The sequence below is a fragment of the Aythya marila genome (assembly GCF_965140915.1).
Source record: "Aythya marila genome assembly, chromosome: Z".
NCBI lineage: Eukaryota > Metazoa > Chordata > Aves > Anseriformes > Anatidae > Aythya > Aythya marila.
The window spans coordinates 2677883-2701623 of NC_139080.1; the positions used below are offsets into that span (position 1 = coordinate 2677883).

At 53.4% G+C, this 23741-nt stretch overlaps 1 protein-coding gene across 2 annotated transcripts in view; it reads left to right on the plus strand.

Annotated features, from left to right (window-relative positions):
• Window positions 1–21036, plus strand: part of ZBTB7C (zinc finger and BTB domain containing 7C) — a 132015-nt gene extending 110979 nt beyond the window's left edge. For both annotated transcript variants that reach the window (XM_082782476.1, XM_082782477.1), the window contains exons 4-5: window positions 11765–12967; window positions 18565–21036. In XM_082782476.1, coding sequence (XP_082638602.1) covers window positions 11781–12967; window positions 18565–19216 — 1839 coding nt within the window. In that variant the 5' untranslated portion in view covers window positions 11765–11780 and the 3' untranslated portion in view covers window positions 19217–21036. The remainder of the gene's footprint in view (window positions 1–11764; window positions 12968–18564) is intronic.
• The last annotated feature ends 2705 nt before the right edge of the window (window positions 21037–23741 follow it).

Below are 23741 nucleotides of genomic sequence, written 5' to 3' on the forward strand. Positions count from 1 at the left end.
GCAGCGGGCAGCGAGGACCAGGGGTACCTGGAGATTTACCCGTGCCCCGGCTGCCGTCACAGCTCCCAGCCCTGAGATTAAATCAGGCTGTGCCCTGCCAGAGGCATGAAACATTTCCGAGAAGCCTCCTGCGGCAGCAGAAGGGGTGCACAAATCTTGTGCTGGCTCTTCATGGCTGCGAGCAGCCACAGAGGGACTTGTGTTCTCCCTCCCGATGGGTTCACCATACAAGAGGCTTTTTTTTTTTTTTTTTTTTTTTTTTTTTTACCACTTTGGGCAAGAAGCTGTTTGGTTTGATGTAGGTTCAAATTTTATTTTTAAGCATAATATGAGAAACGCAGTGGAGGAAACCACACTCTGTTCCTTAAAATAAATGGAAGAAAAGACAGCGCTGTAAAAATATTCTCTGATGCACGCACTTCATGTGCATGCCATAAAGGAGCATGTACCTTGGCACAGGCAGCACTGAGGAGCTCTGGATGTTTAACTGGATCATATCTTTTCCTACATAACATGCTTTTTATAAGGCCTGGTGGAGTGCTTGGGCTTGCAAAATGCTGTAGCCAGGCTCTGCCTTTACAATGCCAGCAGCTCCATGGCGAGCTCTGAGCCTGCAATGCCATTTGGAAGAGTGGAAACCCAACCTCAGTCGCTCAGGACCTACCTGTTGCTGAGGCCATAGCTCAAGGGAAAGGAAAGGAAAATGTGCATTTTGGCCTCCCATCTCCCTAAAAACTCCTCCTGCTGCAGCCGTTTCCCCCAGCTCTGAGCTTTGCATCCGCTGTCGCACTTGGTTCGGTGCTTGGTCTTCATCAGCCATGGAGGCAGACTTCAGACTCTGACATCTCCATCTGGAAAACCTGCAGCCCCATTTTCCTTCCCATGCCATCCCCAGAAGTCCCTTTTTTCCCCATCAGGAAGGGTCCAGCTACAAACACGGGTCTCCAGCCTCTGCCCTGTGTGCGGGGAGCGCGCCCACTGCTACCCCCCGGCACTGCGGGCACAGCTCCCCTGCGCCTGGCACCGACCTCGGGGCAGGCTTTGCAAACAGAGGCAGCGGTCAGAGCGGGTCCTAAGTGCTCTCACAAACATTTTTGAAGCACCGACTCGGGCAAGGAAAGCCCCGGTGTGCCGCGGTGCTGCTGATTGATGCCGGCTGGGGCTGCGGCAAGTGCCAGCGTGCCGCTTTGAAGTGCGGTGCTGGCAAGCCCCGGGTCCCTGCCCCTGGCTAGGAAGGGCTGAATGCAGATAGGTGGGTACAAAAAAAAAAGCCACATAAAATGCGAGGTGTTTAGGGTCGTTTTGATGAGCGCTTTCACAGACAAATGAGGGGAATAAATTAAAATGCCATCAGGGTTATTTTGCTAATGTGGAGCCTAGATGAAACGGCGGCGTAAGGTGGATTAGAAGCGCCAGAGATGGGAGGCTGGAGGGGTGGACGGAGAGGTGGATCTTCCCAGAGGTCTTGTCTTATTGTGACCCTTTATCTAAGGAATGTTTCTCAGCTAGAGGGAATTCACAGTGGTGCATTTAACTAGAGGCTGACATACCTGTGCAGCCAAATGCAAAATGCAGGCGGTGAAGTGCTGGGGAATGCAAGGTAAAATGAGCTGCTGCTCTCCAGGGCAGGACAAAGGAATGGTGTGAGCCCATCCACGATTCTGTGGTGCTGTTTGGGATGTTTCAGAGGCTGCATTTCCCTCTCTGTAGGAGAGCAAGGGGTGCTCAGCAAGACGCTCTCTGTCTAGGAGCTGGGAGCCAAGTGGGCTTATGGAAAAGGAAGAGCTGCGAGGGGTGGTTGGTTACCTCTGGGCCAGCACTGGAAGCTGAGGTAGTTTCTTATGGCAAATCTTGGCCCAGGAGAGAGCATCTGTCCGCAGCCTGAAGGGGCTGTATGTGTGGAAGGGGATCAACAAAATCCAGAACAGCATCAGTTAAACCCCTGGAGTCAACCCGTGGTTACACCAGGAGAAATAAGAGTAGGCTTTACCCGGCAAAGCCCAACAGAAGCGTAAAATCCATCTGTTCAGCCCCAGCAGGCCAAATCCTGGCTGCAGCCAGCGCTCTGTAATTCAGAGACTCCTTTGGACATCTCCTTTGAGTCCGGACATGTGAGCAACTCCAGCGTCCCTGGAAAATGTTTTCCTTGTAAAGCCTTTGTGAACTTGTGCATGTATTTATGCTATGGTTATCGCACATGTAATTTAAGCTGACATTGTAATGACAGCATGGTGAGTTCAAAATGTAGCAGTAAATATAGTTGTTAGGGGAAAAAAAAAAAATCCCAGCCCATCATCCTGAATGCCTCTTCACGTCATGGGAGGGATGCAGACAGAATCCAAACACCATAAGCATTTCTGGGTTCCAGTTGGAAACTGCCTGGAGTCCAGCACAGGCCAAAACAAACACGCGAGACCGTCTCTCTTTACACAGCAGGACTGCGTTTTCTCCTTATTTCCCCTCCTTTTTTTTTTTTTTTTTTCTTTTTCTTTTATTTTTTTTCATTTTGAAGGGTCACCCCTCTAAACAGGGGAGAGGCTGAGGTTTCCTTGCTGCTGGCTTGGGCTGCTTTCCTACCTGGTGGCACGGAGCACCCCTGATCCCGCGCTCTCTCCCAGCTGAGAGCTGAATCCTGATTATTTTTGAGTGCTGTCAGTTCGCAATGCTATATTTAAGGGTCATTTGCCAATTCCATTATAAGCCTCATTTACAACTCAGCTGTTTTAAATCGAATCAGACTGTAAGCTGGCGGATGCAAGCAGTCAGCTGGGATGTGGGACTTGCCTTGCTTAGGGGCCCAATCCTGCACCCCCTGCTCTTTGCAGAAGCATCAGCTGGACAATTAACCCTATTAACTGTCATTTTTTTCCCATGTATTTCAGCTGAAACATCTAACCAGTAGATATTTTTCTTTTGCTTCTTCCAGGTGAAATCTTGTTGATTTTTTTTTTTCCTGTTGGCCCTCCCCAGCTCTGGCTGTATTTGCTGAGCTGGGCAGGGGTGGGCCCCGCTGAATCGCAGGGATTGCTCAGGCGGGTGAGGCTTTGCAGGATCAGGGCTGATCTGACAATTCGGCTGCTTTTCAGCTTTCTAGCAGGTTGGTAGAGGCACCAGGGGCTTTGCTCGCAGAAGGAGTTGAGACACAAATGAGATCTGAATCTGACCCCTGATCTTTAGTTAAATTGCTCCATAACCTTGAGAGATGGATTAAATTGTCCCCTGAACGTAGGGAGTTGCCTTTGGATACTCAGTGCTGGGGCCACACACTAAGGTTATGCTCATATATTACCTGTGGTCTTCAGAGAGCTCATTAGCTGGTTGGTTTACATACAAGAAGCCTGGATGAAAGTGCCATCTCCTCTCCCCAGCTGTCCTCTGCTGCAGGCTGGCAGCGGTTCCTCTAGACACATCCAGCTCCGGGGTTAGAGATCTGTGTGCCTTGGTGGGGTTTCAGCGTGGTCAGGAAGAGTGATTCAGAGAAGTGTGGCTTTGCAGAAAAATGGTGCTTCTCCTCGGGTCAGGGAGGGATGAGGAGATGCGGTATTTGCCCTTCGGACTGACGCCCAGCTGCAGGGAGCCGGGGCTGTATGAGACACTCACAGGGCAGGAACTGGGTGGATTTGGTCCAAAAGATGTTCTCTCCTCTCTGCTTTGGGCTTTTGCATTGGCTTTGTGGGCATGCTGTTCTGGAAAGGTGACAGTAGGACTCAGGGATGGTTTGGGAGCCCATCGTCTGCCCCTACCTGCCTGGCGGTGCAGGGGAGTGAGCCAGCTCCCAGCCAGGGCACCGTGCCACCCCTCCACCAGAAACAGCCCCAAAGATTGGGCTGCATCAACAAAACCATGGTGCTGAACATTTCGGCTAGAGGCAGTGCTGCAGCTATCAAATTGACCAAAGTTGTCCTATTATTTCCTCGTGCTCCTCGGCTCCTGCAGTGGCACAGGGTCGGGCGTGTGAGGTTGGAGGCTCTTTGAAGGCAGGGGATGGATTTTTCCTTGTACTGGGGCAGCGTGGTCTGAGGCCAGGCCTTTTCTTCTGCTCTGTTACAGATAACAGGGCAGTGCTGCAGGGAGGGCCGTGTCCCTGCAGGTGCACAGACACTTTGTATGAACGCATCTTGCAAAGTCACTTCTGCTTCACGCCGCGTGTCCACATGGGAGCCATTCTGAGCCAGCCCTAGCAGGAGAGCTCGTGTGCTTAGAGCTCAAGGACTTAAACGGCAATTAAAAATGAATGAGAGCTAAGCAGACAAATAACGTTTTTAGAGGAAAATCCTCCAGCGCAAGGTGAGGCTGCGCTACCGCTCCCCAAAACCCGTGGGAGCCCAAAGCCAACGCTGTGCAAGCCATGGAGGGTGAGAGGTGAGGCTGATCTTGCGTGATGGGGCTTGGCCCAGAGCAATCTGGGTTTGTAAAACCCAGAATGTGGATGCCGGGGCTGAAGTCGTGCACCGGGGTGCTGGTTCTGGAGGTTGCCCTTGTGCAGGGCACGATGAGGCTGCCGTGACCGTGGTGCTCCGGAGAGGGTGCGTGGTGCGTCCAGCAGTGGGCACATCTCTGGCCACCACCAGAACGGGGATGATTCCTCCTGCGGGGATGAAGCTGGGAGATGTGGGGACAAGGAGTAGGGTCAGGACAGTGAGAAACCTTCCCCTGGATGGCCCGGGGATGCCCGGGGATGCTGCGGAGGCGCTGGGGAAGGGCTGCAGGATCAGGGGTGGAGCGGGGCCGCTGCGAATGCCATCGCCGAGCCTCACACCTCGGCGTTTCTGGAGCCTGCCCGTACCTGCTCCGCAGCCGATATTAAGCCTGCTCAAACACTGCACCGCCTTCTCCCGGCTTTGTTTTCCGTACCCCACACCCAGCACCAGAATAGCGATAACCCCCCTCCCACCCTGCCGGCTGACTCAGGCCGTGAGCAGCACCGCGGCGCGCACATCTGCTTCTCATTTAGCGCGCTCCGACCCTTTTCATTTTACTCCCCAAGAGTAAAGTTCCTTTGGCACCTCTCTCTGGATGGAGAGAAAAAAAGGGGGGAGAGGGGCCGAGGCTTCCCCATCCTTCACCCCCTGCCTGGCTGGGACAGCCGGCTTGAAGCCTCCTGGCTTTTCTGGGGCGTTTTTTGGAGCCCCCCGCGCGCTGGTGACAGCCGTGCCCGGAGCCGTGTCCAAGTCCCTCACAATCCTGTCCACTCTGGAGAGACGGGAGCCAAACCAGTTTTCCATGGTTAAGCTGGGCACATTTTCCGTCGTGTTTTTTGTCAGGAAGCAAACCCACCCAGTGTGTGCGCCGCTCAATAGGAGCCTTTTTTTTTAAACTCCTTTTTCCTCTCTCTGGCTGCGGAGAGGAGCGGGCTGAGGGGGAGTGGAGGGGCTGCCTTTTCTCCCAGGAGGGCGAGCCCAGGAGAGCTCAGAATGGGAGGAAATGGCTTTTTGCTATTTTTAAGGCTGTGCTGGAAGGAGGTACCCATCCCCGCCGGGCTCACAGGGTGGTAATGGTGCGTGCCTGTAGGAATTCATTTGATATATACATCCCATATAGCTGAAGATGTGGCAGGGGCTGGGCAGATCACACCGGCAGCAAGGTGATGGTGGGGGAGAGCAGCCAGAAGCACACGGGATAAATGCCACCAACAATGTCACCCAACTCCTGGGCCCTCTTGGGCATCCTCCAGGCTGTGCCGGAGATGCTGGAGGGCCCTGGGGAAGGGCTCGGGGCTGATCCTCATGAGACACGCGGGGATTTTCCTCCCTCTCTCTCTTTTTTTTCTCTCTTTCTGGATTTTTTTTTTGCAGAGCACCGCGTGGGAGGGGATTTGCGTCACTTGAAGCATGAGTGAGTTTCCATGCGAGTGTAGTGGTTGCACAGGATGAATGGAAACCGGGTTGCATTATGCCTGACACGCTCCCCCTCCCACAGGATTTGCACACACACACACACAGGCACATAGGTGTAACGCATCTCTGTCTGTGTGCACACACCTCCACGTGCCGTTTGCAGGGGAAGTGGAGATGTGCAGGCAGCAGGATCGTTTCCTGCTCGCTGACACCACACTAAAACCTGCCCGAAACACTGAAGCGTGGCCAGGAGAGCACCAGGGCTCCCGCAGAGCCTTGTAAGAGGGACCTGGCCCTCAGATCTTGCTGGGCATTGAGCACCTCCAGCACTGTGACCTGGTCTGGTGGGAGATGTCCCTGCACCCCCTCCAGGCATTTGCACCAGCTCCGTGCATAGATGCAGCCCTCGAAACACCATCTGGAGCCGGGCTGCGCCTTCCGTCCTGCTCCGCTAATTGTTTGTGTTTATTTGCCTGCTCGGGGTCATTTATCACCGGGATCCCCCTTTGCCCAAACCTGCTGAGCACATCAGATGGGCCTTGTAATGCAGCATTCAGGCTTCATCGAGCTGCTGCCCAGAGGTGACCCACAGCTCCCGACTCTGGAGATTTATTTAAGCTCTGGAACTGGGAAGTGCGCTGGGTATTTTAAAGAGGCCAGGAAAAGAAACCAAAGCACAAACTTCAGTTACAGGAGGCACCAGGGCTCGGTCCCACCACGTGCTGGGTGTCGGACCCCCAAACCTCCTGCCAGGTCTGTGAGCTCTCTGCAAAACGATGCTTGGCTCGGGATGGGACCTTGGCACAGAGCAAAGGGGATGTTGGGGATGCCCGGAGCCTGCCGAGATGAGGAGCAGCGAGGGAGAGAGGAGAGGAGCCGAGCCCATCAGGCATCGTGCTGCTGGAGGGCCAGCAGGGGAGCCGGTGCCAGCACAAATAACAAGAAATCTCCCAGCTCGCTGCGGGAGCACAGCCCGAACTTAAACACCCCCTGGGCTAAGGGTGGGTCCTGGCAGCAGCAGCACGGCGGTGAATTCCCACCACCACCAGCAGCATCCGAGCACCCAGCCACGTCCTCGGGAGGAGAGGGTTTGGTTCACAGCCTGCAGCTTCACCAGGTCCCATCCGCACACCGGCAAAGCTGCAGAAGCACGGGGTGCTGGGCTCTCCGTAGCTGCAGCTAACCAGCAGGGATGGATTTGTCTGAGATGTGTATTTGCTGCACTTTGTGCCTGGTCCTTACCAGAATGAGTTCCCAAGGATGAATTCAGCAAGGGCACAGCAGATGCTTGTGCCTCCACACCTTGACGAGCAAATGAGTGGCATCTGCAGCCTCGTTTTGCTCCTTAAGCAAATTAGTCCTTGTGGTACTTCCCAAGTGGTGTGGAGAAATACAGCTGACCTCCAGTTCTGATCTGCTTGGTGGGCAACATGTCATAGAATCATAGAAAACAAATATCCTGAGTTTGAAGGGATCGTGGAGTCCAAATCCTAATTTCCGCGTGAATTTTGGAAAACTGGAAAAATTGGCTGTCATTTAAATGTCATTAAAATGAGAAAGAGGTTAAATGTGGCATTGCCAGGATTGTTGGGCTGGAGAAGGTTCTCCTGCACCTCTGATTTTGGATTTTTTGATGGGACTTCACATGACAATGTCCTTCTGGTGGTGTTATGGGAAACCAGTAGTGCCAGCCCCAAAACAACAGTTCTGTACAGTGTGTGAAATGTTTGTGGTTCTCATGGGCTCCGCTTGCCAGGGGGACAGCAGATGTTGATAAGGACAAACCCTTGTGTGCCCAAGCATTTTGTTCACCGATTTATGCTAATATTGGCGCATCCAGGTGGCGGTGGAGACCTACCAGGCTAAATGCTACCCGCTCACTCAGTCCCCAAAGCCTAACCACGACAATTACATGATCAAACCCTGCTCCACTGCCAGGGCTCTTGGCCCTGTGGAGCTTGACCAAAACCCTGGGCTGAGCTCCTTGCCCATCCCTCTCCTCCCAGCGTGGGTGGAGGTCACCGGTGGCACCAGGGCTGTGGAAGGCACCCTCAGTCAGCCCCTGCGTGGGTGGCTGTGGAGCATCCTCTTCACGGTGCTGTCCTGCACCTCCACAGCCTCCTGTGGTGCTTCTTCCCCATCCTTGCTGCGAGCCTGACCCTCTTTGCATCCTTCATCACCGAAGCATCACCTTGGAAACCTTTGTCCTCGCTTATCCTGTCCAGCTCTAAGCAAAATCACCGTGTTATTTTTTTTTTTATTATTATTATTATTTTTTTCTTTCTTGGGGGGTGGGTAGAGGTCAGTTTAGGGCGGAGGAACATATGACATACCACTGAAAACAACAAACACCCCCACCTTTCCCGCTGTCCCCAGGCAGGACGGCTCCCAGTTATTAGCAGCTGGGGAGGGCGCCCAGCCCGGCAGTAAAACTCCGGCTCCCCTCCCACAGCATCGCGGGGCCTGCAGTCCATCCTAGCCCTGAAAAATCTGATTATTTCCCTGCGAGGGAGGCCGGGGCTGGTGTCACCACGTTCCCCTCACCGTCTCGGCTCGGCGGCAGGGCCGGGGAGGGATGGGGAGGCGAGCGGCGCGCTGCCCCACCTCACCGCCCGCGGGGAGAAAGGCTGGGTACGAGGGTGGGTGGCTTAATAACACGTTCTGCTGGAGACAAGATGTTCGGAGGGGAGGTGTGCTTAAGGAAATATTTGCCTTTTTGGGTTTTACGTCTCCCTTTTTTTTTTTTTTTAATAAAAATAAAAAAAAAACCAACACACTTCCAGAATGGGATTTACGGACCCCAAAACCATCTCGGCTCCCTGTGCCTCCAAGCAGAGGGCACGCACGGCTCTGCTGCGAGCCCCCCGTCCTCGTGCCCCCTTTCCCTGCAGGTGGGAAGGTCACAGAAAAGGAGGAAAGGGGAAAAAAAAGGGCCTGGCCCCAGGTGTTGGAGCATCCCCGAACCCACAGAGCAGCCGCGGGGCTGGGGCACGCGGAGGGAGCGTGAGCGGTGAAGGTCAGCGTGCCCCTCGGAAAGGAGCTGCTATATTTTGACGGATTAGGGTAATCTTGCATGCACATCTTAATTGCCTCATTACGATGAGGCACAAATAAACCCGGGGGGGAAGAAGGAAAAAAGCCCACGTGTGTATTTTGGGGCTGGTGGATGCGGCGGGCAGGTGGGTGCCATGGTTCTGGGTGCTGCTCTGCACCCAAAGCGTCCGTCCCTCGGGGTGCTGAGCACCCCAGGCTCAGGAGGGAAGGAGCTGGTGTGGAAAATAAGCATGGATGGGCAAAGCTGGTGGGAGCGTGGCTGAGCTTGTAAAAGGGTCGTACAGCCTGTGTTCAGGCACAGACCCCGGTGTCACTGCCCATGCTGCCTGCTGCCTGTGCAGGACGGCATCTCGCAGGGTCCTTCTTTCAGAAATGGGGCTTTTCATTTGAGAAAGTGGTGGGTGAGTTTCAACCATTCCCAAAAATGCGCTGTTCCAAGGCATCCTCTGCAGCCTGCTTGGGACGTGGTTATTTTAGGTGCCCTCCACCCTTTCCCCCCGCCCCAGTTTATTTTCACAATGCTGTCATTTGCTATTAAAGCTCGGGATTTTCTCTGTCACTCCGTGCAGGCGGTTCAGCGTTCGCCTGTGCGATTTTTTTTTTTTGTTCCTGGGGGTGACATTTGTCCTCAGGCCTGCGGATGCTGTTCCTGTGCCTGTTATTCCTGCGGACCCCACCCTTGGCTCGGGCAGGGGGAGGCAGGGAGGAGGCAGAGGAGGGAGCTGGAGGAAGGGCAGCGCCAGCCTGGGAGCACATCCAGCCCCCTCCCGGGGCCTGAGGTCATTTCTCTGGGGTCATTTTTCGGGGGCTGGGTGCCCTGAGCTGTCCAAGCACCCCACGAGTAAAAAAATGCCTTTTTTTTTTTTTTTTTTTTTTTTTTTTTGCAAGCACATGGAAATGGGTCGCTGGGCTGCTCCTCTTCCCACTCGCCCCCCAGCCACTGACGTGAGGTGAATCACCCCCAGCTCTGCCAGCATCCTGTGAAGTTATCAGCTTTCCTAAGGGCTCCGGCTCACAGCACCGCACCTCCAGAGGACCAGGAGGGGAGGATGAAGGGAAATGAGTCCATTTCCACCGGGGGGGAGCTGGGCATCGTTTTAGGCACAGCAGCTGTCCCTTTCCATTCCTGCTAAACTGGGGGGGGTTGCAATCATCTTCTCCCACATCCTTAATTCTTGCTCTCTTGGTGCTGAGCGAGTGCTGCACAATCAGGGAGGACAGAGCTAAGTGTCCAGGAGCGAGGAAAGCTCTGAAAACAATCAGCAGGGCAGTCTGATGTCCCATTTTTCTGATCTTTTGCACTTAATGGCGTGATCTGGCGACGAAAGATCAAAGCAGATTCACACGAGGCTGCATTCCTCCATGTAACACCCCTTCAATGCTAATTCTCCTTCCAAAAAAAAATGAAAAAAGGCAAATACAGGGACAGAAGTGTAATTTCTCACGCTTATTTTTAGGATAGAAGGCCCTAAAAAGGGAGGTGTCTCCTCCTCCCCAGCTCAGGTGCTCTTTCTTACCCCACGCTCACCTTGAAGGACGCATCAGACTTGCTTTCATTTATCGGCAGCTTTGTAAGAGGATTTTGTACGGCTCGGGTCGGGCTGTGAGGGGAGCATAGCTGGTTAACATGGTTAAGCACAGCACACTGCAATGAATCAATTTGTTTCAGACAACAGCCGTAATTAGCACGGAGCTAATGCTCACGCTGAGGGACGCAGGGATGGATCTGCGGTCCTCAGCCAAAAACGCCAGCCCCAGGCACAGCCCCTGAGGCTCCTGTGATGGGAATGGGTCCTGGCCATGCTGGGCTGGCTGGTGGGGCAGGGAGGGACCAGGATGTGCTCGCAGTGGCACAAAAAAGACCCTCTGAGGCTCCTGGGTCTTTGGGTGCTGATGGAGAGATGCTGATGTGGCACGGGGCAGGATGGAGAGCCCATCGGTCCCAGGCTTATGGAAGGGGTAGGAGCAGAGCTCACAGAGGGGATGCTCCCTGTGTCCTGGGGGCTTCCAAAGGTTTTTTGCCTTCGGAGTTGTTCTGGCCGCTGGGTATATTCAGCGTGTGCCAGCAGCAATGTGTTCAGAGCCTGCTGGAGGAAGCCACACTCCTTCCCTGGGATTTCTCATGTGCAGGGGCTGCTGGAGCCATGTGAAAGAGGAAACATCTCACAGATTAAAAAAAAAAAAATGGCAAAAATCATGTTTCCCTTTTGGGCGTGGGCTTCTTGCTTCCGATCTCCCCTTTGAAGCTGGAGCTGCTCTGGCAGGGGAAGGTGTCCGCCAGATGCACGGGGCACCCGATAGCGCGCTGACAGCTCCGGGCAGACGTGGGGCCCGGGCAAGCTCAGCTCACGGGTGAAGTTATCCTGCAGTCGTCTGCCCCGAGCCCTTGCTCTGTGGCTGGTCGTTGTTCTCGGAGCATTTCGGCACGTTGTGAAACAGCCCCGTGTCTCCCTGTTTGGCGTGGGTGCCGGTGCCCAGCAGGGTGAGGCAATGCAGCATCACCCTTTTCCCCACATAGCTCCTGACGGGGCAAATCCTGCATGTGCCTGGAAAGATGTTGGCTCCGGGAGGGCGTGGAAGAAACGGGATAAGGAAGGGAGCGTTGCACAAGGATGCCAGGGGAGGGATGGGAAAGAGCAGAGGAGCGTGTGGTGGTTATGGAGAGGTGAAGGGGGTGGGAACCCAGAAGAGAAGGAAGGAGACAGAGGGATGCAGAGGTTGTGGGAAGAGTTTTTAAAGGTGATACAACAGCAGCAGGTGATTTTGGAGGTGCACGTGGGGCAGTGGAGAGGACAGAGAGAAGGCAGGGCTGTTTTGGTGCTGTTGATCGAGACCCCCCGTGCTGATGCCCCGCTGTCTGTGTTTTGTCCTAGGGCACTAGATGAGAATATGGCCAATGGCATTGAAGATCTTATCGGGATCCCATTCCCAAACCACAGCAGCGAAGTCCTGTGTGGCTTAAATGAGCAGCGGCACGACGGCCTGCTCTGCGATGTCATCCTCATCGTGCAGGACCAGGAGTACCGGACCCATCGGTCCGTCCTTGCTGCCTGCAGCAAGTACTTCAAAAAACTCTTCACTACCGGCACTTTAACAGACCAGCCCTATGTTTACGAGATTGACTTTGTCAAGCCTGAAGCACTTTCTGCCATCCTGGAGTTTGCCTACACCTCGACCCTCACCATCACCACCTCGAACGTCAAGCACATCCTCAGCGCCGCCAAGATGCTGGAGATCCAGTGCATTATCAACGTATGCCTTGAAATCATGGAGCCCGACAGAGAGGTGGAAGAGGACGACGACAAAGAGGACGACGACGACGATGAGGATGACGACGAAGATGATGATGATGAGGAGGAGGAGGAGGAGGAAGAAGTGGAAGATTTTGTCAATCAGGAGAACCTAACCGATGTCCAAGAAGTCAGCTGTCACCAAAGCCCTTCTAAGTCTGATCTTACCGAAGAAGCATACACGGAAGCACCTAAAGACTTTCCAAATCACTACCCAGCCAATAACTCCACCGGACACTTGGGTGTGATACGAGACTTCTCCATCGAGTCCTTGCTGAGGGAGAACTTGTACCCGAAGGCGACCGTCCCGGAAAGGAGGCCAGCTCTCTCTCCTTTCACCCCCAGCTTCTTCCCCCATCTGTGGAACGGCAACTTTAGCTCCTTTCCCCAGCTCGAGGAGCCACAAGTAGACAACGGCCCCTTGGACCTGGTGATCAAAAAGAGGAAGATCAAGGAAGAGGAGGAGAAGGAAGACCTGCCTCCGCCTCCTTTCCCTAATGACTTCTTCAAGGACATGTTTACCAACACCCCGGCGGCTCCCCTGGGGCACATTAAGGCAGAGACCGACTACGGCGCTTATCTCAATTTCCTCAGCGCTACCCAGTTCGGAGGAGTTTTTCCTCCCTGGCCCCTGGAGGAAGAGAGGAAGATAAAGCCCAAGGCGTCCCAGCAGTGCCCCATCTGCAACAAGGTCATCATGGGGGCCGGGAAGCTGCCCCGGCACATGAGGACCCACACGGGGGAGAAGCCGTACATGTGCACTATCTGTGAAGTCCGCTTTACCAGGTGGGCATCCCCTACCTCTGCGGCGATGGGATGGGGGGTGGTGGCTGGTTCCCGAGCTATTTATCCCTTTTTTTTTCCCCAAAAACGTAGCAAAGAAAGGGACGGGCCCTTTGAGAAAGAGATGGCAGGGGGAGAAGAGGGGGGGGGGAAGAAAAGGATCCCACTGTTTTTTTGGTGGGAGCGCAGCTGCTCTCCGGGCAAAATTGTGGGTAAGTAATGGGGCATTTCCAGCCCCACCGTCATCTGCCACAGCGGGATGGGAGGGAGCTGGGAAACAGATGGCTGCGTTTGGTCAGACAGCCAAGGAAGCTCCATCCCTAATGCGCTGGGGGATGCACTGAGCTGGGAGGGCAATTTAGTTGAGGGTTGTAATTATTTTGGTTTTGCACATCGTTTTGGCACCAGTGTAGACCACAGCCCAGTTGCACATGTTTAAACATGACACTGCCTGCACTTTCGGAGGCCGGAGCTGTCCTAATTGCTAGATTTCGGTCTGCCAGGGTGGGTTCATCACCCCTGCACCTCCACCCCTCCACGGCCAGAGGAGGGACATGGGCACCCTCGGCTTGGCCACGCAGAAATGGGGACAGGCGAGGTGTCCCCATCCCAGTGGCAACGACAACCTGTATCACCTAGATTACTTTGGGTGATACCAGCCCCAATCTGGCTGCTGCCAGGTGGGTGTGAGCAGCCAGACCCAGCCCCTGCACCTCCCCACACCCCGGCAGAGCCCTTGGTGGTAAAAATAAAAAAAAAAAATGCATCAGGCTGAGGGAGGGCTGTGCAAACCCAATGCTGCAGCCTGCGAGCCTTCCCTGGGCAAATTTAACCGGTGAGCAGAGACAAATAGATTCCTGGACCTGCTCTTGCTGGGTATAATTAATATCTAATGAGTACAATCTTTACCATAATAATAAAGCTTTTTGACAAGAGCATGGTATTTCAGCTCCTGGCTGTGTGTGAGGGAGAGAGCCCCATTAGGCTGGGGCGAGCAAACCAGAGGAAAATAATATGCAGAGTAGGCAAAGCCGAGCTCCTGACAATGGCCGGACACCTGGGGTGCTCCTGTATTCAGCCCGTCTTTTCTTCTCCCGTCCCTGTGATAACATTTGAGTGGAATTTATGCAGACAATGAGGATTTGACCTGAAAATAAATTTCCATGCTCTGCTCCATTAGCACAGCGGCCCCTGGATTACCATGCGCGGAGCATCGTGCCTGGGGTGGGCATTCGCAGTGCCTGCGGGCTCACCCCGGTGCTGCAGGGGAAAGGCTGTGCCTGCTGCTAATTCCTGCCTGCAGGTGATGGGCTGCATCTCCTGTGGGTGCTGTCCCCGTGGCTGTCACCTCCAGATGCATGGGGTCGTGCTGGGTGTGATGCTGAGGGAGCTAATAGCCAAAAAGGAAAAGTCTCAGCTTGACCCATCACTGACACCTTTACCACCAAGGGAATAAAAGAGTGGAGCCTTCCAGAGGGATTTGTTCTACAGCTCCCCAGATCCTGCACAAACAAGGGCAGCTTGTTTGGAGAAACTGAGGCGTGGGGTGTGTTGGTCCTGACTCACAGCCACTGCGAAAAGAAGTAGGAGGGCTGGGGTGAGAGTTGAGCTATCCTGACCCCTGGCCCAGGCTTTGACAGGGAGGCTGAATCAGCACCTTGGAGGTTCAAACCTTACCAGCCCTCCCAGCACATGGCCTCTTACCCCCGGTGGGTGAGGAGAAGCCTCCTGGAGCCAGTCCTGGCCCCGGGGCATGCGCCGTGTCCGCAGAGCCCGCGGCTGATGAAGCCTGGCCCTGCAGCGAGCCTTTCCTTTCCAACGGGAGGAGCTGCTCCTCCTTGCGGGGCTTCTGGCGTTGTTTTTGGAAGGAGGAGGACCCGAGGAGTGCTGTGAAAGCAGATCTCCTTTCAGTTTTGGACATCAGCTCCCCAGAGCTGTGTGCCTCCAGCCCTTGGGATGTTTTACTCCCCGTCCCACACAAAATCAGTGCGGTGCTTTGACAGAGCTGGTGGCCAGCTCCATGGTCACAGCTGTTTTCCATGCCACAGATCCTGATCTGGGCAGAACAGGCAAGGAAACCTCATCCCTCATTGGGAAATGTATCTCTTTTTTGGTCTAGCATGGACCATTACTAATGTGAGCATAAACACAAGAGCTTCTTTACGTCCCCCCATGTGCTCAGTAGCAGCTGAACACACAGCATAAGGGTTTTGGAGAAAATAAATCCCCCCAAAATCAGGACGAGCACAGCAGTGCCATCCCTCACGCCCCATCATCACTCAGGAGAATGAAGCCATTCACACGCAGTGGAGGGCTGGAGGGTTTTTTTCCTCCTTTAATGCACTAAGCAAAGTGGACGTTCCAAAACACCGGTTTATTCCTAAAAGCATTTGGAAGCACTTTGAATAGCAGGCTGACGTTTTTGTTTGTACTTACTTTGTTTTTAGCTCTTTCCAGCATTACTGGAGTGTGAGACCTCTCCTTTAGGGTGACACGTATTTGAGTGAAGTGGAGTGATTGAGATGTAGCAAGAGATTTCTGCCAGGATTTCCTGCACGCCGCTGCTTGTGCTGTGTGCTGAGCTCCCACAGGGGATCGCAGGCTTCCTGCAGCATCGGCCCCACGGGGCAGCCAGCAGAGCCTCAGCTGGGGAGACGTGAACCTGAACTGTCCCTCCTGGCATCCCGGGGGGCTGTGTGCAGGGCAGCGCAGGCTTTCTGTGCTCCAGAAATGGGATTTCTGGATTAATCACTTCTGTGCATTATTTCTGTGCCCAAGGAGATGTGCAGGAGCAAATTCACTGGGATAGATGGAGAAAATGCAGTCCCCTGGGTGGGGGTCCCCAAAATTCCCCATCAGATGTGTTCTCCGCCACTTCCATGGGTTCCCACATCCCATGGCAAGGACCTGCATCTGCCACTCCTGACTCTCAGGGACAGCTGCCCGCAGGAAGCAGGACTTCATTTAATAGCTCATTAATTTTTTGCTTAAACAAAGGCTGCTCAGGTTGTAATCTGCTGTGGCGCGCTGCTGAAGCGCCAGAGAAAACTGCAAATATTTCAGCTTTTCCACCAAGACAGCCCCAGAGTGCTCATGGAGAAACTATTCCAGCCGGAAAGGTTAAGAATATTTGTTCATATTATTTGTGTTGTGACAGCTCGCAGAGCCCTAATCGCTCTCCTAACACAATTGCGTTAAGGGCATTCACACACTCACAGCAGCACCTTTCTCCCCTGCTCATCGCTTGCAGCTCCTCCCGGCGCAGCCTGTGCCTGCCCAAAGCCCATGACCCACGCGCGAGAGCAGCAGCCAGGGTCACCCCTTACCTGTCAGCTTCTCCCGACGTGCCCAGCTCGCCTGAAGGTTAATATCTGGGGAGAAATGGGCAGAGGCAAGGCGAGCTCGCTGCCAGCCCCTGGGCTACTGGCAGCTGGCGGCGGGGCTGCGGCAGGGCAGAGGTGTGCGCCGCGGGATCCAGTTTCTCCCCGTCTGCTGACAGAGATTGGTAATAGCCTGAAAAAGCTTTGCCTGTGTTTACATTATGCAGTCCTGGCACACTGCATGTTTATTAGGAAAAGCGATCCTGCTAGGTTAAACATTACATATATAGGTTTAAATTATATTATAGGTGGGGCGGGTGGCTCTGCTTTTTATTAACATTTCCCAACACTTCACATTACGAGACCCCGTGTTCATCTGCTTACAGCTCCTCTGAACATCATCCATTCCGGCTGAAATTTTCCATGCTGCTTTGTCTGTTTCTGAGAACTGATTTCAGCACTTTCGAAGGCCGAGGCCAAGGGGAAATGCGCCCTTGCTAATATCTTGGAATAACGGTGTCTTTGAAAATTTCAGGCTTAGCTCTTGGGATCTGGCCCCGGGCTTGGCGTGGGTCCTAGGAGGTGCTTTTCTCTGCCTCCCTAAAGTACTGCACAAGCTGTAAACCTTGGAAAACCAAAGCCAGTGCAAGCTCCTTACAGGCAGCAAGCATCTCCGCCGCCTGCCTGCAGCTGCACCGGCCTGCCGGCGCAGGGCTGGGCTGCGATTTCCCGGAGGCAGTAAAAGGTCGCCTGCTGACAAAGTGGCTCTCCTGCTAGGGACACTTCCCTGCCTCCTTTCTGGAGCCCTGTATTTCTGGCCTGAGGCTTTCAGACCCCCGCTGGCAGCAGTTTTTGTGCCTGCAGGACCCGCGGGAGCCCTGCCTGGCGTTGTGCACGAGACTATGGGCTGTGCTCGTGCTTTCCCTGCCCTCCTTCATCCATCCCCACCAGCAAGTGAGGGAAGGAGGTTTTGGGGCTCAGGCCACTGAATACAGCCAAGGCTGAGCCACAGGGTTCCTGCATGGCCTTGGGAGCACCAGGGAGCACCCAGCTTGACCCCAAAGAGCTGCAAGTCCCCAGAAGGAGATCCCCAGAGCCATTGCCCACAAGCCCCAAGCACAGCTGGATTAACAGGCAGCAAACGTGCACAGGGGCAGGCACTGGTCAGTGCAGATAAAACAAAAATAATGTCAGGGCTCATGTGAAGTAACAGTGCTTGGTGGTGGTGGTGCTGAAAACTGTTTCATGCAGTCAGGGTGGCAGAAATTAGTGTGTAGGCAGCAGCTTACAAATCTGAAGTGTTTGATCTGCCAGCATAAGTATAGTTTTGCCTTTTTTTTTTTTTTTTTTTTTTAATGCTCATATACTTTGTATGTATTAATGACTCCATCTATTCATGTATTCTCCCTATTTTCTTAATGTGTCGGAGGGATCAGACTGAAACCATTTCCCAAAACATTATGAATTCTCCCACTTTTCTTGTTTACTTAGCTTCCGCCTTGAACACCACTCGTGCAGGCTTGGCTCAGTTCAATTCCAGCCAGCTTTGCATTTTATATCCGTGCCTTAGCTGTGAATTTTGTAAACTGCAGAAGGAAATATTGAAAAAAAAAAAAAAAAAAAGAAAAAAAAAGAAAAAAAAAGCCAGATTGGGAGAATAAACTTGTAGATCTTAGATATTTCTTTCCACCTGAAAAAAAAAAAAAAATAAAACACTGTGTCTTTGTAAATAAATGCCATGGGGATGGGTTCTGTGCCATCCCAGGGCTGTGTCTGAACCTTCTCCCAGGGGTGTGCAGCTGGAGGAGGCAGAGGGGTGGCATCCTGCCCTGCTGTGGGTGCAGAGCCCTGCACCCTGCGGTGCCTCCAGCTCCAAGGCCGGGCTGCTGAGACACCCAGCGGCCAGCACGGGTAGGGGAGGGAAGGGAAGGGAACCAGAAACCGAGGGGGCTCCGCTGAAACCACGTCCATCCTTAATTTACCAGGCTCTTTATGCTCAACTAACGCCCTCAGTCGCAGGCAGGGACATAGCTGTACTTCTTTAGATGTGCCCAGATATGTCTAGATGTGTCCTTTAGTCTAAACTTTATTTGTTTTTTCTTCTAAGAGTGATGAAGCTTTATTTTAGGGTCATTTTTTGTTCCAACCCAAGCTGTCTGGGGCTGGTTGGGGTGGCCTGCAGGCTGCTGGGACGACGTCTGGGTGCCGTCCCCGTGGGTGATGGCACCCATGCCCCCAACCCCACACCTCCTGACCCCTGTTCCGATTTTCTTTTCGCAGGCAGGACAAGCTGAAAATCCACATGCGCAAGCACACGGGGGAGCGGCCGTACCTCTGCATCCACTGCAACGCCAAGTTCGTGCACAACTACGACCTGAAGAACCACATGCGCATCCACACGGGCGTGCGGCCCTACCAGTGCGAGTTCTGCTACAAGAGCTTCACCCGCTCCGACCACCTCCACCGCCACATCAAGCGGCAGAGCTGCCGCCTGGCACGGCCGCGGCGGGGCCGCAAGCCGGCGGCGTGGCGAGCAGCCAGCCTGCTCTTCGCCCCCGGCGGCCCGCCGGTGGACAAGGCCTTCGTGGTGCCCCCGGCACTGGAGGAGATGAGCGGCCACCTCGGCAGCGCCGCCGCCGCCGCCGCCGCCGTGTGCCTTCCCGGCCCCAGCCCCCAGCACTTTATGAGCGGGGCCAAGGCGGCGTTCAGCCTGCAGGAGCTGGAGAGCCAGTTCGAGGACACCCAGATGAAGCTGCTGCGGCGAGCCCAGCTGGACATGGAGAGGAACGCGGGCATTTTCGCCTTCACCCTCGGCCACAACGAGAACCTGGCGGCGCAGCCTTTCTTCCCGCTGCCCGACCCCTGGAGCACGGGCTTCAGCGGCCTGGCGGGGCTCGGCCACGTGGCTCCCATCTCGGAGGGCAGCAATTAGCCCCGACGGGGGGCCGCTGCCTTCCTCGCCCACCCCGCAGGCCCACCAAGCGAGCCGACCCCAACGCCAGACACGGCCGGCTGCCACCCGTGGCCACCGGCGCTTTAGATTCGGTGGCCCCGTCCGGGAAGGCCATGCCAGGGCTGCTGCTCTCCTCAATGCTCCCGAAAATGTCACTTGCCTTAGTCCGGGGCATGGCCACCCCCCCCCGGGACCACTGCTGGGAGACCCATGGGGGGCACTGGACGCCCGCAAGCCGTCCAGACTTGGTTTTGATATGTTACATTCCTCGGCCCTTTTGGCCGAAAAGGACTTTTGGGGGTCATTGCTTTTTGGTTTTGGTTTTCAGTTAAACTCCCGTGTCTGGAAACAACACTTTATTCCAAGAGGGGTCTTGGTGGAAGAGCGGGGTGAGCGGGGCAGCTCCGCACTGCCGCAGCCTGGAGAGATAAAGGGGATCGACTTTATGGGGCTGTGCGGTACGCATTGGGACCCTGAACAGTCAAAAAAAAAAAAAACTGTTTGGAGATCACTCCAGACAAAACCTGTGTGGAAAAGGGGAATTTTGTTACTTTGGTTCTTTGGCCATTTCTAAACTTCAGACAGAGAATCAAACCCTGTTTTGAGCATTTTACCTTCAGTTGCTTAAAAAGGTGAAGAAAGTTTTTTGGAAGGATCAGAAATGTTTTGATCCAGAGCTTTTTTTTTTAAACCCTTGCTTTGGGAAAAGAAACCATGAGGGAATGTTGAAATGAGAAAGTCGTTTCAAACCAAAGAGTCAGGAGAGCTCAGTGAGAATTTGCCGCCACTGACCGTGTCTGGATTTTCGTCCTTAATCCCTCCCCCCTCCGCCCCCTAATTCCTATATATATTTTGATGACAAAAATTTTACAAAACACTTGGGTGTCCCTGAATCTGCAACGCTGATCAGAAAAAAATTCGGTGCGCAAATTTTCCTGCTGCAGGTCTGAGGGGGTCTTTGGGGGAAAAGGAGGCCACTAAAGATTTCTTGCAGGCAAGGTTGTCTACTTGCAAGCAAGTAGAAATCACATTTCTTCTCCATTTGTTGCTTCAAAAGACAAGGGGATAGCGTCCGACGGGCTGCTCTGAGCTCGAGGAGGCCCACGGTGGCTGCTGGGTCTGGGGTCCCCCCCGGCTCCCTGCAGACCCTGCTCCAGCCACCCCCACCTGATATTTCTTCCCTCTCTCCTTCGAGGCCAAAAAGTGGCAGTGGGCTGGAATCGCCCCGTGAGCCTCCTTTGGCCTGGCAGCTCCTAAAAATGTGAGATGCCTTTGAGAATGTAGGCTTTTGGTGGCGGTCTGCCTCTCGGACGTGGTGGGACCCCCGTTTCACCATCTGATGAGAGGACGGCTTCCTGCGGGCGCCCGGTAGGGTGATCATACATGAAATCAGTGCTCGAAAATGTAAATGTTACAAATTACGTCTTTTTCTTTATTTCTTTACCTTTCAAGATATTTACCATTTCCCTTTCAACGTCAGCAGGATGAAAGGGAACGAGAGGACTGCAGGTCTGTTTTCTGTAGGTTCTTGGCTTGCCTGCCAACGCTGCTGCTCTGAAGTGGGGACCGGACAGTGGTCGCCCCACGGGAGCCTGACACATCCCCTCCCGTGCCCCCACCAGGGATGCTCGTGCTGTGACCACGCGTGGCTGAACGCTGCCACAAACTGCCCGCTGCTTGCTCCCGGGAAGGAATCTGCAGGGACTGTGTGCAACAAATTGGTGGAGAAAAAATAGAAGAAAAAAAAAAAAAAAAGAGAACTTCTAAAACTGCATCAAACTCTCTTTTTTTTTTTTTTTTTTGTTAAGTCCGTATCAACTTCTTACACAAGCGACGTTTTGCAGATGACTGGTTACTTCAGGTGTTTTTTGTCTACGATCTGGAGTCATTGTAAAGCATCCAAAGAAGCTAAGTACTGTATAACCTACAAGAACTTGAAGCAAGGTGTTTTTTTTTTTTTGTCTCGACTTGTTTGTTGTTTCTTTTTTTTTTTTTTTTCTATTTGTCTATGGGGGAAAACATTTGCAATTTTTCTATTTATAACTATTTTTATGTGATTGCTTTACGTACAAAACAATGGGGAAAAAAAAAAACCACAAAAACAAAACAAAAAAAAAAAAAAAGGAGGGAGAAACACACACACAAACAAATTTGCCTTAGTTACTCACGGGACAATCACCCTTAACTTTCATTGAAGCTAGAAAATGAATGGAAAGAGAAGAAAAACTAGATCCTTTTACGTATTTATTAAACTGTATTAATTGATGCTCTTAAATTATTAGCGGGACTTGGTTCTCTTGCCTGTGTCCAAGCTGAGAAAGCTGAGCTGCCCCCCAGGACAGCCCTGGCTCCACATGTGCTTGCCAGACCTACAAATTTTGGAAATCCAGAGTAATTACGAGGCTGTGGCTGGGTGGCGATGCCGGTGGCCGTGTCCCAGTTAAGGCTGATTCTCCCCCGTTGCGCTGGTGTGGGTGTCACGGAGCCGGGTGCAGGCAGCGAGCGCGTTTTGGGGTGGGGAGGGAAAACTTGAGCAAACCCAATTTCGGTGGTGTGTGGTGACTCCAGGCCACAGGTATCCTCGTGGGAGCCCACCCTGGCGTGGAGGAAGCCTCGCGGGCGTGCTGAGCACCCAGCCTCGAGCTGGGAAGACATGGGGATCTCCAGCTCGCCCTGCGGTGGCTTCTTGGTCACCTTCTCTCCCCAGCTCCCGTGGTCCGGCTGTGGCAGGAAACACCAGCTGACGCTGTTCAGATGCCTGTAATTCACGCTGCAGCCAGGGAGATGCAGAATTCCCTTGTTATGTTCATGCTACTTTTTGAAAGGGGTGCAGAAGCCTGGAGAATGGGTGCCAGGTATGAGCGGTGGGACCCATCCCACGTCGTTCAGCTGTTACCAAGGTCAGGAACAGGCCCCTCCTGTGCACACCGAGCTGCTGACACCTCGGCTTTGGGTGTCAGAGGATGCAAAGTGCTTTCCACCCATCGCCCCTGCTCTGGAGGGAGGCAGGCACTGCTGGAGGGTGAATCACCCACCCTCCTGGGACCTCCCAGGGCTGGGATCCATCTCCTTTGGTGGCACCTTTCTATCCACTATTGACCCACGTGGACTGGAAAACTCGCTTGGACAAACTGCTCTCTATTCCTGTAGCTACAGTGAGATACGGTGAAGCTCTTCTCCCCCCCCTCTATTGATATTCTTGATGTTAGGATTGTAAGAGGGCTCTAAGAGGGCTCTGCTCCCCAAAATCTGGCCCTGCAGCCTTCAGTGGGGCAGCTCTACAAGGTGCTGAGCATCCTGTCAATGCGTTGGTGCCTTCGCCGTGGGGAGCGATGTTCCCAGCACCGCAGCTCCCTCCCTTCTGCTCAGCCATCATCGGGTGCTGGGGCAGGGTCTGGACCCATGGGCACAGTCCAAAACTGGTGTGAGAAGATGGAAATGCCATCCCACCTCCCGGGGTGGGCAGGCAGCTGTGGGCATCTCACCCCTGCTCCTGTGTTTCCCACCAGCAATGTGTTTCTGAGCAAAAAGGAAAAAAAAAAATTAAAAAAAAAGAAAAAGAAAAAAAAAAGAAAAAAAAAAAAGAAAAAAGAAAAGAAAACCAACTAAATTACATTTTAGCTATTTCGATATGTTTTTAATTTTTTTACAAACCTTGTGGCTTTTAACCCAATTTTCTATAATGTCACAAAAAAAAAAAAAAAAAAAAAAAAAAAAAGATTTGCAGGGAGGGTGAAAATCTGAAAATTGCTCGGAGGAGCTGTGTGCTAATCAGGCACATGGGAATCACGGAAAGAAAACCAGCTTTGGTAAATGCTTGTTAGCAGCAACATATGGCTACACTCTTGCTCCCGAACAGCTGCTGTTATCTGCTGGAGCATCCAGCCCCTGGTGGGGGGAACGGTGCTGGGGTGCCAGGTGCTGCTGCAAAAGGAGCATCGGGCGGGATGGGCAGCTGCCTGCCCTGGCCTCGAAACCGTGGGGAGGGTGATGCAAAAGCCTCTTCCTCTGGTTGTGCAGGAGAAATTTAAAAAATAATAATAATAAAATTTAAAAAAATGTAAAAAAAAAAAAAAAAAAAAAAAAAAAAAAAGGAAAGAATTAGCCTGCACTTTGGGAAGCAAGAGGCTTTCTGTTCTGCAGCCGCCCAGTTCCCTGCAGAAGCCCCTGAAAACAAAGCGAATCGTCCCACTGACACTGGTGGGGCTGCTGCCCTGCTCCCAATCCCTGGCTTTTTCACACCATTTTGGGAGGGGATTAGTGCTGTACAGTCGCGGGGGCAGGCAATTTCTGGAGATGCTTTGCTTAGTAAAGCTGCAAGGTTTCGTCTGTGTGGCTGCAGAGGAAAGCTTGAAGAAAAAGGAGCGAGTAAACACGACGAGACCTTTTTGCTTTAGGAAAGTGCTGTTTTTGCAGCAGGCCACACACATGGTTGGGTTTTTAGCGGCTGCCATCACCCTTCAGCACTCTGACAGCCTGCACGTCCTTAGCCCATGTGTGACTT